The following is a 19,149-nucleotide window of genomic DNA, read 5'->3' as shown; positions in this document are numbered from 1 at the left end:
ACAAAGAAGAACATACAGTTTATTAACACAATTCCAGCACTCACAGCACACCGCTTGCTCTGAATAGTCCAGAAATAATATGCATATATAATCAATTCTCTGTAAATGATGTGCATACATCATTAAGAGGATGATACTTTCCAACTGTACGTTGGTCAAAATAGTGCTAACATTTAGACATCTGCTTTAAAGAGATACACCCCCTTTTACCTGCTTCTACAAACCATAAATGTACACTCTAGTTAACATATTACTGACAGGATGATGAGAATGCTCCTGTCAGATACTGGCCAGCTGGGTGTTTGAGACAAAATGCACAGCCCCAGCTGACTAGTTAGAGGAACTCTGGCGAGGTACAATTACAGAGGCATATGACAAGGCTTCATGCCTGGCTGATTTGAGAACCCATGACATGGCTTTAAACAGCGGTCCTCCGGATCTACGGTCACAAAACAGCAATAAGTCAACTAATACAACTGTGTAGCATCATGATGTATTCCTCTGCTTTGAATATATGAGACCGTCTATGATGTGGTGCCACTCTACTAGGATCCACTCGGGCTTAAAACATGAGGCCTGCCTGCAGCATGCACAAAATCAACTAGCTTGTTGGTTTAGGACTGGCAGAAGTCATCCTGCATAATCGGCAATGTACACATCAAAAAATCCAAGCAAAACCGATGATGTCTTAACTCATTTAAGTTAAAAATGTAAAAAATATAAGAATACTAACACTATACCATACTTCCACAAATGGCAAACGGCTCATTAAAAAGTACTTAAACATAAAAAAATGATAATTTGTTTATATAACTTAAAACTAATTATAAAGTTTATACCTTTATGAAAAGTATAAATTATTTTAACTGCAAACAGCATGTGAAGGAAGTCATCCTCAAGCTGGCTGATCAGCTACCACAGTACAGCATGAAAAAATACCAGCAACGTCCAAGGTTGACATTCATTTTAATCATGGAAAATAATGATTGACAAAGATAACCAAAGCAAACAAATTTCACAAAGCAACAATAAAATTATGAGTGTTAAGTTGCTTTATCATATATATGTCCTTAATAATAATTCAAATGTTGACCACAGATATAAAATCTAATCAGGAGTTATGAAACACAGATTCATGCATTAATGTCAAGTACAACAAAGTATCTATGGCATATGAAAATTCTAAAATGTAAAATGAACCAAGGCAATTATTATTCTTCCTTTGTGTGTTTTAGTGATTTCATTAAACTCTTTTTAAAAAGAGTTTTCTTCTAATTTATGTTATGATATAAGACCTTGACCTCAAATGTTACTATGCACATAATTTATTGCAGTAATATTTATTCAGACTGCATATATAAGAAAACTGTTTAAGATATCAAAGCCATTTTCCCATTTAAGGAGATTGTGAAAGCAAATTTGAAATATGTTTATTTTATCAGCCCCACTGCCCCCAAAGTAAGCCAAACAACAGCTGTAACTTAGAGATGGTACCTCTAGTTTTCATGAGTTGCCATAAACAATTCAGGAAAGCATTCTGTTTAACAACAAACTTTATTACAATCCATTCCTCTTTGTTTGTTTGTCTTGTTTTTTCATTTCTCTGTAGCTTTGGAGCCCATCCTGGAACTAGCTCTGTAGACCAGGTTGGCCTTGAACTCAGAGATGACTCTGCCTCCCAAGTGCTAGGATTAAAGGCATGTGCCACCACTGCCCAGTTACAAATCACTTCTTAAAATCATAAATCTTGACTGTCAATAAAGCTGTATGAATAATCACTAAAAATGTATCCAGTGCAAATGTAAATCATTTCCTACACATGTGTGCCTCCTTAATCTCTTCTTTTTTTTCTTCTTCTTCTTTTTTTTTTTTTTTTTTTTTTTTGGTTTTTCGAGACAGGGTTTCTCTGTGGTTTTGGAGCCTGTCCTGGAACTAGCTCTGTAGACCAGGCTGGTCTTAATCTCAACATCAAACATGGTATATCAAAATAGCTTTTCTCAAAAAAAAAAAAAAAAGCTTTTCTCTCATTTCACATGTGAAGAAGAAAGAAGCTAAGTTAAAGAAAGGTTACTGCATCATTAAGAGTAAATTAAAACCAAGAAAGATACTAGTATTTTCATAAACCTATATTGGGATTTGTTTTGTTTCCCTAAACAGCAGTTTCTCTTCCCTCACATGCTCACTACCAGCTTGACTCCAGTCTGTTTGACTTCCTCCTCCCTAGAGAGGCATTCATTCCATCCACATACACTTTACACAAAACAAAAACCAGCCATTCACCTCCCCGACTGTACACACGCATTTTATCTTTTACACAGCACTACACATTCCATGGCATAATAGATGCTTATTTGTCCAACTGTTTATATATTTCATACCAGTAAAATGTAAGCACACATGCTGGTCTTGGCTGTCTTACTGATGAGTTTATAGTGCCTAGGAAAGGGCCACACACCAACATTATACACATGAATTACTTCCTATTCTTTGTCATGAGAATGACTCCCATTGGAAATGCTGTAAAATCTTGAAAATTTTTAGGAGGATGAAATGGCAAACTCTGAGTGGAAGAGGAAAACATTAAAACCCCACCCAAATCATTCAGGTGGATTCTTCAACGGCTCTTTAAAACTCGTGAGATAAAATAATTACTGGAGCAAGTCATTAGTACTTATGCTGTGGTATATCGCCTCATATCTATCTTTAAATATCTTTAAAATCATATAATATCTTTAAAATCTAATTATTCTCAAGATAAACATTTTCAATTTGGAAAATAATGAACATAACAATCTTATATACTTGATAGCTAGGGTGACAGGTGTGGCCCCATACAAGGAGTCACCATACAAGGAGTCAGGACCTGTTTTGTCTCACACTGTGGCTCTCCAACAGCTTTTTCGTCTTGGGTTGGTGATTTCACTTCTCTGAAAACTCTTGTTTTTTGGGTTATTTTTTGCTTTTTTTATATATTTTATGCTTATGAAGTTTTCATGCACGTCTGTGTGTGTACTACATGTGTGCTTTGTGCCCATAGAGGCCAAAAGAGGGCATCAGAGACCCTAAATCTGACGTTACATACCACTGTAAGCCACCATACAAATACTAGGACCAAGCCCCAACCCTCTGTATGTATAGGAAGTGCTCTAAACCACTGAGCCATCTCTCCAGACCAACAAAATACCTTCCTTATGACTAAACACTAAGTTGAAAACCTTAGAACTCTATCTAGTCTAAAATGCTACAATATTTTAAAAGAATTTTATTCCTATTATAAGAGAATAAAATGTTAAAAGTAGATTTTTATTTTATATGAAGTAAATTTATGAAGAAACAATTTAATATGGTTTTAATATATCACAGATTACTCAAATCGCCTAATTTGTTTTACACATTTTGAATCTGAAAATACTTAAATTTTACATTTAATAAAGAAAAACAGGAACTCTCGCAAAATACTTCTGAATATTCTTCTATGACCTAAGAACAGTCCTTTCTATTCCTGCCTTTCCCACAGTGATGAAGAGCTTCCAGAAGAATACTGAAATGACTGCCATAAAACCTGTGATTTATAAAAATGCTACTTTGACTTTTAAGTTATTAGCAGCCTGAAGAGCTCCTCCAAACCAGAATTATTATAGAATATACTCCTAAGCCCCATAAGGCAACAAAGATGAATCTGCTATTACCAGGTTAAGAGAGCAGCTATTATCATGGGCCCGCAGTTTCCTTCGAGTAGCTCCAATGGAAAAAGCCACAAGTGAATAATAAAGACCTCATAATAGCTCTCAAGAGTTCTCTGTGTGATGAAGGCACTAAAATGAACTCCAGAGACTTTAAAAAAGGGGAGTAGAACACCTCATCTCCTGATAAGGGAAAATAATTAACCTGACTTAATGCATCTGCAAAGGCTTCTATAAATCAGACTTTTATACTTCAAGAGCCAGATTAAAACCATATATTAAAAATATGTAGATATTGTCTTTTAAGTACATGCAGCACAGCTCTAAATCTGCAGCCGTTTTCAGGTCTTTTTGTGAAGCACTCAATATGTGTTAGTCACGGGAGGAAGTGTGAAGACTTACAGTGCTTAATTTGCTCGAGGTAATAATGATGCGCCTCTCGTGCAACATGCTGGCGTACAACCGCAGCATGTTGTTCACGTCCACGGCAACGAAGTACTCTGTCAGGTTTCTCTGCACAAGAGAAAAGAACTGTTTGAGTTACAGTTCACAGGAATATGAGGGAAAATGTTTTATAGGTTTACCAGTTGTAAAGTTCAAAAGAAGATATTATTAGAAGTGGCATTCGTTAAAGATAATTAAAAGTGATACTCATCGGCTGCCACATAGCATGCCACATTCTACCATCATTTAAAACATTGCCTGTTCTACACAAGTATTTCTCAAACATGAGCACAGGATGGATTCCACACTTCAGTCTCTCTCAGCACACCACCATTTTCCCAGCTCGAGCCGAAGCCTACTTAACTATTATCTTTAGAGCATGTATCCAGGAACCCCAGTTTTAACCAAATACCGCTGGTGATTCACATATATACTGATTTTTGTAAAACTGCTACTCTGGAAAAATACATTTCAATTACTTCAAGTTTATCATTGCCTCTCCAGTGCCTAGGCAACCAGTGGAGGAGAGGGTTTATAAACCATCCTTTGTTTCCTTATTAAAGAAAATCTCCCAGGAGTGGTATTGCTGGGTCCAGGGGTAGGTTGATCCCGAATTTCCTGAGAAACCGAAACACTGATTTCCAAAGTGGTTGCACAAGATTGCATTCCCACCAGCAATGGATGAGGGTACCCCTTCCTCCACAGCCTCTCCAGCAAAGGCTATCATTGGAGTTTTTGATTTTAGCCATTCTGACAGGTGTAAGATGATATCTCAAAGTTGTTTTGATTTGCATTTCCCTGATCGCTAAGGAGGTTGAGCATGACCTTAAGTGTCTTTTGGCCATTTGAACTTCTTCTGTTGAGAATTCTCTGTTCAGTTCAGTGCCCCATTTTTTAATTGGGTTAAGAAAATCTATAGGTTTTATCCCTCTTTAGGCTTCCTTTTTGTTACTATAATCAAATATAACCATGATACTCTAAATCGATTCCTCAATTTAATACATGTTAGACTTCCACTATAAAACAAAGCAGGACACAAAGAAACAGTATCCAAATGAGGAATTATAAGGCCAAATTCTCCCCCCGAGTCCTCTGGGGCCTTGTCAACTGGTCTTCTTTCTCTCCTCCAGTCATAACTGACTCCTCAGCGCCCACCCCCACATGAAATTGGTAAACTGTCAATGTAGAACATATGTGAGCTTCTATTGGCTTAGAAGCATAAATGTGAGCTATATACAATTTGGATCTTGCATAAAATTGTTTTAAATGCAAAAAAAAAAAAAAACAAAGCAGGGTCAGTGCTACTTAGGACCCATCCTCAGGAATTACTTTCAACTTACTGTTTAAAAAAATAAAAACCTTAAGCATTTTAGAAAGCAAATATTCTAATGCACAGAAAGTATAGAGTGTAGTGGGCAAACATCTAAAAGGCTGAGTTGGGGTATGGGGGCAAGAATGTAAGAAATCTGCCTGTTTCTTCAACTTGTAAAAGGCAGGGATCTTACAAGACAAACTGTCAATCATAGCATCTCAAATGAGTAAAATCTGAAGTTTCAGTGAGTGGTATTCAGCCTGGTGGGGAGAGGCTCACTTCCCACTGTCTCTGAAGCTCCCTTTACCTCCCGACTCCACTCCATTACAACATTACCTTCAGAACATGAAATAGAGCTACTTTCGTCATCACAAAAACATCCCGAAGTGGAGAACTGCCACCCAGCACCCAGCACTGCCAGATGCTTCTATTCTGTTTCTCTCAGCAGGACAATGGGAAGTATGTCAGTGATAACAAAAAACTTTATTCTTCTATGTTCTCAGTAGTCGGTGTTTGATGGGATGTTTGCTTCTTTAAATAGTGGAAAATGATAGTCTCTAAAGATGAAACTCAAGCTCTCAAGATAGCTTAGCAGGTAGCGGCACTTGCCTTGAAGCCTGATGACCTATTTCAATCACTGGGACCCAGATGGTGGAAGCAGAGGATTAAATCTCATAAGCGACATCTACCCTACACAAATTCACTCATTCATACTCTCTCTCTGTCTCGCCCTCTTTCTGTCAGTCTTCTTCTCCATCACTCCCGTCTCCCCCATCCCCACTTCTCGATGTGTTCAAAATTAAAAATAAAATGGAAACTAGTAGTCATTTGCTAGTGAATGTAACTAGAAAGAAAAAAGAGAGTAACTCTGTATGAGACTTCTGAGTGACAAGGTCATGGACATCTGAGTCATGATCCCATGTCCATCAGGTACAAAGGTCAGGGATTCATCATGAGACCTGAGCCATAGTGTACAATCAAGTATGCAAAGTCTTTTGATAGAACTTATCTGAAAAACCCTTTCAGTGGAATTCATGGCATTGGATGTTTACAGAGTTTTAATTTGATAGTCTTGATTGATCAGAAAGTTTACAACTGGGGGCTTGGGAGATGGCTGAACTTGTAAACACTTGCCACATGAGCATGAAGACCTGACTTGAGATCCCCAGTTTCTTTAATCCTAGCGCTTGAGAGGTAAGCCAGGTAAGACTTCAGGAAAGACCAATAAGCTCCAGCGCCAACCTTTCTCACAAAACAAGGTGGAAAATGACAGGACACCACTGCTGACCTCCAGTCTCCTCATGTACTCATGTGTGTGCATACACATGTATACAATCACATGGCTATCCATACATATGAAAACACAAGGAAAATTTACATTTGTTTTGAGCTATACATTTTTCTCTGTTCCTCTCCCTTCCTCTCCCCTCCCCTTCAACTCTCTCCCATGGTCCCCATGCTCCTAATTTACTTAGGAGATCTTATCTTTTTCTACTTCCTATGTAGATTAGATACATGTATGTCTCTCTTAGGGTCCTCATTGTTGTCTAGGTTCTCTGGGGTTGTGATTTGTACGCTGGTTTTCTTTGCTTTATGTTTAAAAACCACTTATGAGTGAGTACATGTGATAATTGTCTTTCTGGGTCAGGATTACCTCACTCAATATGATGTTTTCTAGATCCATCCATTTGCCCGCAAATTTCAAGATGTCATTATGAGAAATTTACATATTTATAATTGCCAATCACTATTTCCGTTTGAGAAAGTAAATGTTATAATGATTTGAAAACTATATGGAAAAACAGTGCACATCTGAAATACATACAAGAATATCTGAAGGAAATCTTCTAGTAATTTTCCATTGATTTGATGGTTTATAACTGATTTATTTTAATGTTCTAAGAGAAACCGAAGTGGGTATCTTCCTTTTCCTACAGTTATCAAATGGCATGGCAGTACATCCAGCATTTCCACTTATCCATGAAAGCTTAGACAAGAAGTACTAACTTGGATAACTCTCAAGAAAAACAAAGTATTTCCGGTATAGCATTATTACTTTTTACAATATCTTCAATTCTAATAAAATGCCTACTGCATTAAATTAAAACCAGGAAATCAACAACTGAGACACTAAGATTTAAACAAAGCTACAGAGAAGACGTCTAAAACTTAATGATCCATTTACTAAAATAACTATAAAGTGGCACATTTTCCTGCAATCTTTGTTCCCTACTAGGAGAAGCCACACCTCTACACCCCCTCACACTCAGACAGCCAAACTCAAGAGCTACCTAGGTGTGGAGGCCCTATCCAACCATGCCAGTGGCAGACATTCTTTTCTCCTCATCAGCACGGGCATTACAGAAGGAATAGTAGGATAGACACATGGGAAGAAAAGGAGAAGTCACCCTGGTTCCTTACTCTTTCCTAATTTCTCTGCAGAGAAACAGTGGGAACAAAGTTAACATTTGTAAGATGAAGACATTTTAGAAGAATTCACTGACACTTACACTCTCCGGGATCGTCGGGAGTCCAGTTATGTCAGGGGCAATGAAACAGGAGTGCTAGGCAGCAATAATAAAGCACAAAAGGACAGAAAATTAAAATTTTATATTCCATATAATTTGCAATAAGGATCAAAAAGAACACTGACAGATGAATGTCACAGATGAACAACCTGAACTTGAACGTGAAAGAATCTCACAGAAAATGGCAAATGCAAACAACTGTACTGTCCCATACCAAAAGCAATGATCAATTCAGAGACTCTGAATCTGGACAGAAGCAGAATAAGAATCTGTCTAAGTATTAAGACCAAAGAAAAAGAATATATTTCCAAAAGATTACACATATAGAAATATACCCATGAACATGTATTTCAAAACATATTTAGGTAGATTAAGAAAAATAAAAACATGCTAATTAAGAGTCCGTAAAATCTACTGACTCCTGGGTTTCTGTAATAAATGATAACTGATAACAAAACTTTTGTAGCAAGTGCATTATTTAAAAAAACAACAATAAAAGTAATCTTTATAAGATTAAACTTGAAAAATATATTTGCTGTCAGGCAATGGTGGCACATGCCTTTAATCCAGGAATCTGAAGGCAGAGGCAGGTGGATCTCTACGAGTGCAAGACCAGCCTGGTCTACAAAGCAAGTTCCAGAAGAGCCAGGGCTACATAGAGAAACCCTGTCTCGTGGGGAAGAAAAAGTATTTGCTATCCAAAACTATGAACTTTTTCATATACCAATAGATAAATATTAACTTCCAGAATAAATAAAGAAATATTATGAGATATCTACATGAAAAGGATGAGTCTCTAACCCCCAGTGTCCCCAAAAATGGTCCCCCATTTTATTCACACAAATCAAAGTGCAATCATCAAACTGCTTTATTTTTATTAATACTTTTATTTTCTACTTATTTTCTGTTCATATTATGCTCCAAAATCATTTTAATATTGTTATTACATAGGAATATATTTAATTTTGTCTTATATCTAAAGATTAGAACAGAAACTTTCAGCATTTCAGTATTTAAACAGAGCCGAACAAGCACGATGCTGTTCACAGTCACAATTTTCCAGGGTGAAGAACAGTTAAGTCCCAAGATGACCTGGTGACAAAGGAGAAAGGTGACAGGGCCTCGAGCACGGCATGCACTTCAGCACACTGCTGAGAGGGAACATGCAAGCTTGTGTCTATCAAACCCCTTTATTTGAATGTGCTTCACATTATCCCGTTTCATAAAATTAAGAAAAAAAAAGAAAGTACAAACAGAAAACATTCTAAATGATTATTTTTAAATAGTCCATTTTCCAAAGAACCAGAGTGAATAAATCAGAAAAAAATCAAACAGTGATTTGAGAAGCAGGGTCCTGGTCACTCACCAGCATCAGTGAGGGTTGATCTTTCAGAACTTGCTCACTGGCAATAAATAGCTCTTGGTTCTTATGAGAGAAAAATGAGCATTTTACTTTCAAAGGGAAGCTTACCTGTGTGCTGAGACAAACCCCTGTTGCTACATTACACAATGAAAGCACTAGAGTGGCATTCATTCTGCAGGACATTCTACATTCTGACCTGCTAATCTAGTCTGGAAATGTTCTGTACAAAGTTTTGCACTGTGAGTACAAAGGCAGTGGATATTTAATGATTTTTTTAGTACAGTTTAAAAAACAAACAAAAATATATACATATTAACCTTTCATAAAATCTGCAATATTCCAGTGATCAATAATCACTTCTAAGACTTCCAATAAAGATTTCCAAGATTATCAATTTTAATCTGTGAGATGAAATTATCTCCAAATCTAGTTCAGTACAACTGCTCTAGTTTTCAAACTGCCCATCAGTAATGGACAGGACTAGGTGCACAGTAATCTGTTGTTGACTACAAAATAAATTATTATTGAACTTCATACAAAAGCAATAAATGGATTTTACTAGTATATCAGATAACTATACCTTGAAAGCAGCTTCATAATATTTGGAAGCTATTATAGACTATCAATACAAAACTATCCAACAGGTATACAGAAAAGTTTTCACATCACCAAGCACTAGAGAAATGCAAATATAAGCTCCAATATGCTACTTCACTCCTGCTGTAGAATAACCCCTCTGTATGTTGTGAATATGTTTTATTACCATTGGTTAAAAAAGAAGCTGAATTGGCCATTAGCCGGGCAGAACAGAACCAAGCAGGAAATCCAAGCAAAGATAAGGGAGAAGAAAGGTGGAGTCAGAGAGAAGCCAGCAGCAGCTGGATAAGCAAGATGTGAGGTAGCAAGCCATGAGAGTCATGGTAAAATATAAACTAATAGAAAGGGGTTAATTTAGTTGTAACAGCTAGTTAATAATAAGCCTGAACTAATAGGCCAAACCGTTTGTAATTAATATTAAGCCTCTGAGTGATAATTTTAAAAGGGCCTCAAGATTAGGCAGGACAGAAGAAGCCTCTGTTTACACACTCCAGTTCGACAAATATGATCAAGTAGATGAAAAGTAGAAAGCACCAAGGCAGCTGTAAAGAGAACACCAATACATCGCTGGTGGAAATGAAATATGGGAAACAAAATGGAAGCATCTCCAAAAGGTAAAAATAAAATTATCCTACTGATGCAGCAACCCCACTCGGTGTGCACTCGAAAAGAAGGACACAAGTGAACCTGCATAGCATGTTCACTGCAGAGGCACTGCCCCCTTGTTCATGGAAACACTGCTCACAATAGCCAGGCAAGGGAATCGACCTTGCATTTCACCAATACACATACATTCTAAAGGTAATTTTATTTATACCCATGCACAAACATGGCAACTACTATCTAGCTAGTAAAGTGAAATTTTGTCATTAGTCATAATATGATTAAATTGGAGAATGTTACACTAAATAAAGCAATAAAAATAGACACATGATTCCACTCATATATGCAATAAAAAACTTGAGCTCATAGAATCAGAGAGATATCATAGCATACTCCATCAACAAATACAGCTATTCTATTAAAAATAAAATAAAAGCTTGGAGCACAGCTCAGTGGTACATGGCAGGGCCATGGGTACCATATCAAAACAAAAGAAGACTAAATAAATAAGACCTAAATGCAGTACATTTTGTGAAGATTTATTTAAATTCATATGATGATGTGTGTTTGTGTATATATACACATGTGTGAGGGTGCCTGTGAAGTTCAAAAGAGGGCAGCAAATCCCCTGGTACCAGAGTTACAGGCAGCTGTGAGGCACTGACTTGGATGCTGGGTACAAAACTAATCCTCTACAAAAGGGCCTCTACCTGCTGAGCCATCTCTCCAACTCCAGAGTACATTTTTACTGCTTAGTAATACCTTACAACACCTGCTTCCATTATTTATTAAGTATGTATATTTTAATTGAGCACATAAATCATGAACTAAGTATTAGTATTGCTTTATAAATATAATAGTTTTTTTTAAAAAAATATGTCTTCTTTTCATAAAATCTAGGCCTCTTTTGATATCTTCCATTTCTCCTACCTCTCTACTACATGCCGACTAACCACAACAGTCTCTGCATTATTTGGAATTCAATGACTTGTGAGTCTTGAGTTCCTCCTTACCTGGACTTTTCTCTAGTTCTCAACTGATTTCCTTTCTCTTTCATAATAGTCTGTCTGGGGGAGCAGATCAGACCTTTTCCTCCATGCTCCCAATAAACTATTAGATAGCAACAGCTACGCCTGCTGAAGACTTCTCAATTTGTATTCAAAATTCCATGTTCTCCTGGGCTTTTCATTCTATAGTTTCCAGTGAAAATTTGATTCTATGCACTGTGGAGTTTGCAGCAAAGATTTGAGAAAAAAACAAACATGGTCAACCATGTGATGAGAACTTCATACACAGAAACAGGGCAGCTTCTAAAGTCAGCCAAACTCCAAACGGGCTTTGGAGTAAAAAGAAAGGATGTGTTCACTTAAAATTCTAACCAAAACAGTAAGAACAGAGTGTGCTGGGGAATATTATTTTCAGGTGTGTGACTTTTGTGTATGCTGCATTTGTTTAACTCTGTGAAGCTGGGATTCTTTGCTGTCTAAAACACCAGATGTGCACTAAAGAGATGAACTCCCAATAGTGAGGCGGGAGCAAGGATAGGTAAGGCTGGCAGGAAGAGTGTAAACAGAAGGAAACCGATGACCAAGAGAACAGGAGAGGAGGACATCAGAGGTCAGCTACCCAGCCAGTCACAGAGAAAGAAAGAAAGAAAGAAAGAAAGAAAGAAAGAAAGAAAGAAAGAAAGAAAGGGAAAGGAAAGGAAAGGAAAGGAAAGGAAAAGAAAGAGATATAGAAATAGGGAAAGATGGGCGGTGGTGGCACACACCTTTAATCCCAGCACTTGGAAGGCAGAGGCAGGTGAATCTCTGTGAGTACGAGGCCAGCCTGGTCTACCTGTGTCAAACAAACAAACAAACAAATAAACAAAAAAAAACAGAGGCAAAAGGTAGTCAGGATAATTTAAGATAAGAAAAGCTAGCAAGACACAAGCCAAGCTAAAGCTGGGCATTCATTACTAAGAACAAGCTTCTGTGTGTGTGATTTATTTGGGAGCTGGGTGTCAGGCCTTCCCCAAAAAACAAAAGAATAAAATGTCACACAACAAGAGTGGAATAAAATAGTGAGAAAGGAAAGAAAAACTTGAAGTAAAGCTAAGAGGATGACCCTGAAAGTCTGAGCCAAAAATTTGGAAACTGTCTGTATAAAATGGGGATTACAGGCAGATATGGTAGCTACTTGGGAGGCTGAGACAAAAGGATTACAAATTGGACGCCAGCCAAAGCAACACAGTAAGGCTCACAGCCAGAAGGCACTACTCTGTCTCAAAAAAATGTTTAAAGGTTCTTGGCTACTTTAGCAGTGTGAGGAAGGAATCCATCTCATATGGCATGGTTTTCCTTAGGGAAAACCTAAAACTATTATTCTGCAAAAAGATCTTAGCAATAAAATAATTCCTAATGACATATTGATATAACCATAGATCAGAACCTCACTCGACCCTCATCAAGGAAGATTCTTCTTGCAATAAGTGGGAAAGTGACACAGAGACCTACAACTGGACAATGTGCATAAAACGAGAGACTTTGGAACACTCAGTCCTAGACGGAATGCAGTTATCAAAGCCCTCCCTGCAATGCTCATGGGTCTATGAGGCAGAGGAAGCAGAAAGATTGTACAGTAAGACATGATGGATGGATGACTCCGAGGAAACACTGTCTTCCATACCCAGCATGACTCATGGACATATGAACTCAGAGACTGTGTCAGGATGCACAAGGCCTGCACAGGTTCAAGCCAGATAAGACCCAGCACTGAGAGAGGGAAATGGACTCGAAGTCCCACATCTAACCAAGAAGCTATTTGCAACTGATATCTACCAGAAAGAAGAAAATTAGTTTTCTCCAATGGAGTGACACTGGGTACACCAACCACCCTTTAGGGTGGTCCTCATGCCTAGCTGTAGTTGGCCAACATACATGAACTCCATGGATTTCTTTTGGGAGTTTTTGTTTTGTTTGGGGTTCGTTGTGGTTGTTATACTTGTGCTATTTGTTTGTTGGTTGGTTCAGGTTTTGTTGTTGTTATTGTTTCTGACAGAAAGTACATAAAATTGGAAATGTAGGAAGGTGGGAGAGAATCTGGGAAGAGTTGGGAGAAGGAAATATTTGATCAAATACAGTGTATAAAAAATGTAAATGAAAACAAAATTTTAAGGTCAGGGGTCTCCATGATGGAGTGGGGGCCTAGAATACCCAATGCCTAGGGAACCACTAAATTTTTTTAAGTTACAAAGTAAAGTGTTACAATTTTTTAAACAGAGAATAGAGTTTAAGGAAGTGTTCACTCTGACGGCTTTAGAAGACAGAACTAGAAGGAGGGGTCTTTTAAGTAGACCTGCCGAGAAACTGGATGGGAGCGCAAACACTGGGACTTCAGAGATGGAAGAAGAAAGCACAGCTATCTGTGCAGTGCAGGGCATAACAGGCATGAAGACATTATTTCCAAAGAAAGAATATGAGAATAGCAATTTCATTATCACTCAAAACTTCAAAAAGCCTCATATGAACAAAGATTAAAGCTGAATTTCCTCCAAGGTTTTCTTCCCCTATTAATTTTTTCTTCTCTTTTGAAAAAGAAAAAAAACAACATATTTGCAAGAAAAGGTGAAAGTATCATTAAATAAATCTATTTTATTTAAAAAATTAACAAAAGATATGAATGAAACCTCCATCGTTATCTACAACTTTGGATATTTACAAGTCCCCATAATACAAATCCTGGCATATCAACCTAAATATATAAAAGGGGCAAAGTTCGCTGAAAGTCTCAGCAGAAAATTGCCACCATAAGCTTGTTGCTCACACGAATGCTGGTCACATTCCAGGGTTTCATAACTAACCTGGAAAGTATGTTCCCATGTAAGGAAAGACAGGACATTTTAGCTGGATCTTCATTTTTCATGTTACTATGCAACTTTCTCTTCTGAAGCATGCCTCATTTCAGGAGAGGTTTTGAGTATGTGTGCATGTATGTGTGTGTACATGTGGGTATATGATTTTATTATGTATGGATTTCATTTTGAAATCCAGTGTTCCTTACAACCAAAATATTCCCACAGATTTGCCTACTGTCAGCACATACTAGCTTTTCTTCAATTTAACAGCTATAATAATATGCAATACAAGTTATATGAATCACCCCATGTCACAAGTTGACATTAGCACTAAGCAAGGCTAACACAAACATTGCAATTTTCCTGAAAACAGGGTGACTTGGCAAATGCATCCTGGATTGTCTCCAAAAAGAAGGTATAAAGTACATACCACACTCAAGTTGACAGGCGTGTTTGCCTTCGGTACTGGGTGGTTATAGAGTGATTTGAGAGTTTCATTCAAATCATCTTCCTGAAACAAAGAAAGAATCATTTAATAATTAAAATACATAGGAAGCAAATAATTAAAAATATCCTTGTGAATTACTAATAGGAATGTAAAATGGTAAAAAAAAACAGCAGAAAATAGCATGTATGATCTTTCCTTAAATAATGAAACACAGAATTATCCCAATTTTCAGTATTTACACCTCCAGACATATCTTAAAAACAACTGAATGTAACTACAAAAACAGGCTGTTTTGTTTGAACTTGGAGCTTTATATGTGCCTGGTAAAGCTCTCTACCACTAACTATTAATGGGTCTAATGAGAGAGGAAGCTGAACAACCATCTTTGTTCAGATGTCTTACTCACAATACATACAAGGTAGATGCAGCTTAAACGTCCACTAAAAGATGAATGAATGAATAACTTGTAGTGTAACTCATGCAATCAACGATCCACCAGCTTTTAAAAGGTAGAGGATTCTAGGAGGCGGCACAGCAGTGGAACCTTGAACATATTACATTAAAAGAAATAAGCAAGGACAAACATTGGTGGGTCCACCTGTGTGGGGCCCTTCTGTTAAGAAGGCAAATATAGATATCGTGGCAGGTGCCAAGGAAGAGAAGAAAAGTAAATGGCAAACTATGTTTTAATGAGTGAAGTACTTGGGTTTGTTCGGGTATGTTGTATTGGTGATTAAAAACAATGTGTGTGATAAAAAAAATTATAATCTTTGAAATGACAACACTGCTCCTTCTATGCTATGTATATTTAAACACAATAAAGCAATAGAAAAAAAGTCAGCTTACCAGTTCCTTCGCCAAGTAATCGGCCAGAGTGTTGAGAAGCTTATAGTACACTTCAAACCACGGCAAATAACTGGAAGGAGAATTTATGGGTATGTAAAACACCTGGAGTTTATGACTAATAAATAAGCAGGAAAATGAAAACTGAATTGATATTCTTTAAAACACGTTGATCCTGGAGAAAAGAACTTAGCCCATGTTTTCTTTACTAATTCCAGAAAATGCATGACTATTATTATAGTAATATTAGTTATATATGCTTCCACCTTAAGTCAGTGGCATCTGCAAAAGGACTTAATCCTGTGTCAAAGCAAGCACTGCAAAAGGGTATCCACAAGCTAACTATAAATCTATGTCCAACTGCAGCCACATGTCACTTTACTGAAGAGAAGTGAGACCTTAAGAAATGTGTCCTTCATGTGAGTGTCCCAAAGTAAATTTATATAAATTAAGATGTTGGCAATGTCACAGGGCCACTACTGTAGAGTGGTCTATCATTGACTTATACAGTATACAGCACACATTTGAATCTCTTTATAAATATTTCCCAGTTGATACATAATGCAACAGAACCATTTATACAATTAATTCTTCAGAAACTATGTAACCATCATTGAAAATAAGGCCTACTCTAAAAACATGCATACAAAACATTTTCAATGACAAAACCAATTAGGTTTTAAAATTTATTTTGCTATGTAAAACTATTCTTTACTTATGTATTTGCTTGTTATTTGCTCTTATTATTTATTTACTTATTTTCAAGCAGAGTCTTACTATTTAGACTACACTTATTTTCTAATTCAGTTTATCACTTTCTCTTTCAATACAAATGAACAGCCTAGGGTCAATGAGATAGCTCAGTGCCCACTTAAAGCATTTTCCATGCAAGCATGATAGTATGAACTCAACTCCTGGAACCCACGTAAGAAGGAACAGAAGTGACTCCCCAGAAAGCTGCCCTCTGATGACAGGCACATGCCCACACTTCTTCACTTTACTTATACACAGTAATGGTGGTTTTTAAATAGCTGAAGCACGAGACACATGAAGACAAATGTATGTTTATAATAAACAAATGGAAAAAACAGACTATGCCACAGAAGAGAATTTTAAAGAGCCTTTGTCCCTCCAGGCAATGAATAAAAGAGTGTGCTAACAAGCTAAACTTTAAAAAGTAACTATTGGAAAACAAGAAAGAGGGAAGGAGATAGTGTGTGGGAACCTTAGTTCAGTTCCTGGAATCATACACTGTTGGCTAGAGAACTGAATCCACAAAGCTACCCTCCGACCTCCACACAAACTCTATAGTCCAAGAGCCACCACCACAATAAAAACATTTTGGGGTGGGGGAGAAGAGTTTTCAGAAATTCTAGAAGATGAGGGGGGAAAAAATCTCAAAACATGATAAGACAGAGAACAGTGTAAGAAAATTTTCTGGAAACTAGAATAAAAAGACAAATGAAGAGCTAAAAGGAGGAAAAAATACCACAGCACCAGCCTGAATCAGGCAGCTCCCAAAACAAAGAAAAGGGAACATTTCTTACAATATTAGCAAAATAGCTCCCCTTCTGCAGACTTGAGTCTTCTGATTGAAGGTGGGATGACGCAGGAGATGAGGAAGCCACACTTCAGTTTCCCGTGAAACTCAAGGATAGGAATAGAAAAAAAAAAAAAAAAAAGAAAAAGGTGTTTCCAAGAAGACAAAGAGATAAGACACAAGAGGACCATCTACAAGTGTCACCAAACTCCTCAATACAGACCCTGCAAGTGAGACGGTGAAGGCTTTTCAAGCAGAAGGAAGGAGGCCAAGTGTAAGGGCAGAGTAACAGCATGCTCAGTAATTCCAGGATTCACGAATCCTCCTCCTGGCTTCAGGGAGATAAGGGAAACCATGAAAGAATGCAGGGGCATGGGAAACACAATAGAGACCACAAAGAACAGAGAAGTCCAGGGCCTAAGGTGCCCAAAGGTTTAGGACCCAGTTTGACAAGGAATTAGCCTGCGAGCAAACATTGGACAGGCTCACAGTAGGCATGTTGATGCTTTGTGTGGGAACCTAGAAAACTCTGCACATATTCGTGATACCTCTGAAATCATTTATGGATGTGAAAATCAAGCCCTAGTTTTTAGATAGCAATTCAACTATGCCTTATTTAAAAAAAAATACAATAATAATCCTTCATATTACAGCTTTTAAACAATTCAGTGTAACATGTGTTTCCTGCCATGGTTTCTCTACTCAGTATTCATCTAAAGTCATTTGTTCCTCAGGTCACACCTGACAGAGAAGCAAGTGTGCCAACTACAAATCTCCTCTACTCCCTGCCCCCTCCTCCAAATACAGTCAAAAAACACCCAGGAATCCTGGGGCACAATAAAAAGATGAAATCTACAAATAATAGGAAGAGAGAAAGGGGAAGAAATCCAGGTCAAAGAAACACACACACAAACCTTTTTTTAATAAAATTATAGAAGAAAATTTCCTAACAACAAGAAAGACAAGCATATCAAGGTACAAGAAGCATACAGAACACCAAATAGACTGGACCAGAAAAAAATTTTCCATCAGCATTTACTTGAAACACAAAACATACAAACCAAACAAAAACAACTGGGGGGAAATGGCTATTAAAAGTTGCAAGGGGTGGCCTTTCTCTTTCTCTTCTGGTCCCAGGAGCCATGGGTTACCCTGCAGACTTGGCCAAGACTAAGAACCACACCACATACAACCAGTCCCAAAACGGCATCAAGAAATCCTGCCACAAAGATAGGATTCTCTTAAGGTGCATGCTGACTGGGGCTTATTTACATGTTTGTCTGATCATGTCTTTCTGAACTCAAGCAACCTTCCTTAGGTTGTCGTTTTCTTTGTTTCATTCACGTACATAAAGTGCACTGACACAGAAGAAAGGCTGTCTACAGCATTAGACTGTAGCCGCCCCATTCTTTCAGGTCCTCAGATCCCAGGTCCAGCAGGAAAGACCTGCTGAGGTCAACTGAAAACTCGAAAGGGTTTTGACTCCAAGTTCCCAAGGAACATATGCTTTGCCATGAAGCACAACGGGAAAGGTCTGAAGAAGTAGGCAAACAATACGAAGGCACTGAGTGCACATGCAGAGGCCATTAAGGCCCTTGTGAAGCCCAAGGTGGTTAAGTGCAACCACAAACCTAGCCTTCTTGCTTTCACTGCTCACCCCAAGTTTGGGAAGCAGATTCTAAACTACACAGCCAAGGGTCATAGACTATGTCAAACAAAGCCCAAGGCTCAAACCAAGGCAATGGCCTCAGCTCCAGCTCAGGCTCACAAAGGTGTCTGAGTTCTTTGTGAAGGCCCCATAGAAAGGTTTCCATTTGCCAGTGTGAAGACAGACAGACTGATGTGACACACCTACACACAATAGTATACCAATACACACAATAGTATATCAATACACACAATAGTATATCAATACACACAATAGTATATCAATACACACAATAGAAATAT

The 19,149-nt window shown here is 37.6% G+C and overlaps 1 protein-coding gene across 3 annotated transcripts in view; it reads right to left on the bottom strand.

The window, feature by feature from the left end:
- The window catches only part of Dennd1b (DENN domain containing 1B), a 234,093-nt gene that overhangs the window by 128,842 nt on the left and 86,102 nt on the right, over positions 1 to 19,149 (bottom strand). For 2 of the 3 annotated variants that reach the window (XM_041648352.1, XM_041648351.1), the window contains exons 6-10: positions 15,663 to 15,732; positions 14,799 to 14,879; positions 9,334 to 9,393; positions 7,950 to 8,003; positions 4,086 to 4,196 (exon numbers count right to left, since the gene is read on the bottom strand). In XM_041648352.1, coding sequence (XP_041504286.1) covers positions 4,086 to 4,196; positions 7,950 to 8,003; positions 9,334 to 9,393; positions 14,799 to 14,879; positions 15,663 to 15,732 — 376 coding nt within the window. The remainder of the gene's footprint in view (positions 1 to 4,085; positions 4,197 to 7,949; positions 8,004 to 9,333; positions 9,394 to 14,798; positions 14,880 to 15,662; positions 15,733 to 19,149) is intronic. The other variant, XM_041648353.1, reaches the window with a different exon arrangement.

Source organism: Microtus oregoni, unplaced genomic scaffold, assembly GCF_018167655.1.
Source record: "Microtus oregoni isolate MIOR12 unplaced genomic scaffold, Mior012 000003F_ref0000135, whole genome shotgun sequence".
Lineage (NCBI taxonomy): Eukaryota > Metazoa > Chordata > Mammalia > Rodentia > Cricetidae > Microtus > Microtus oregoni.
Note: the sequence above shows the minus strand (reverse complement) of the source record. Positions and strands in the feature narration are given on the sequence as shown.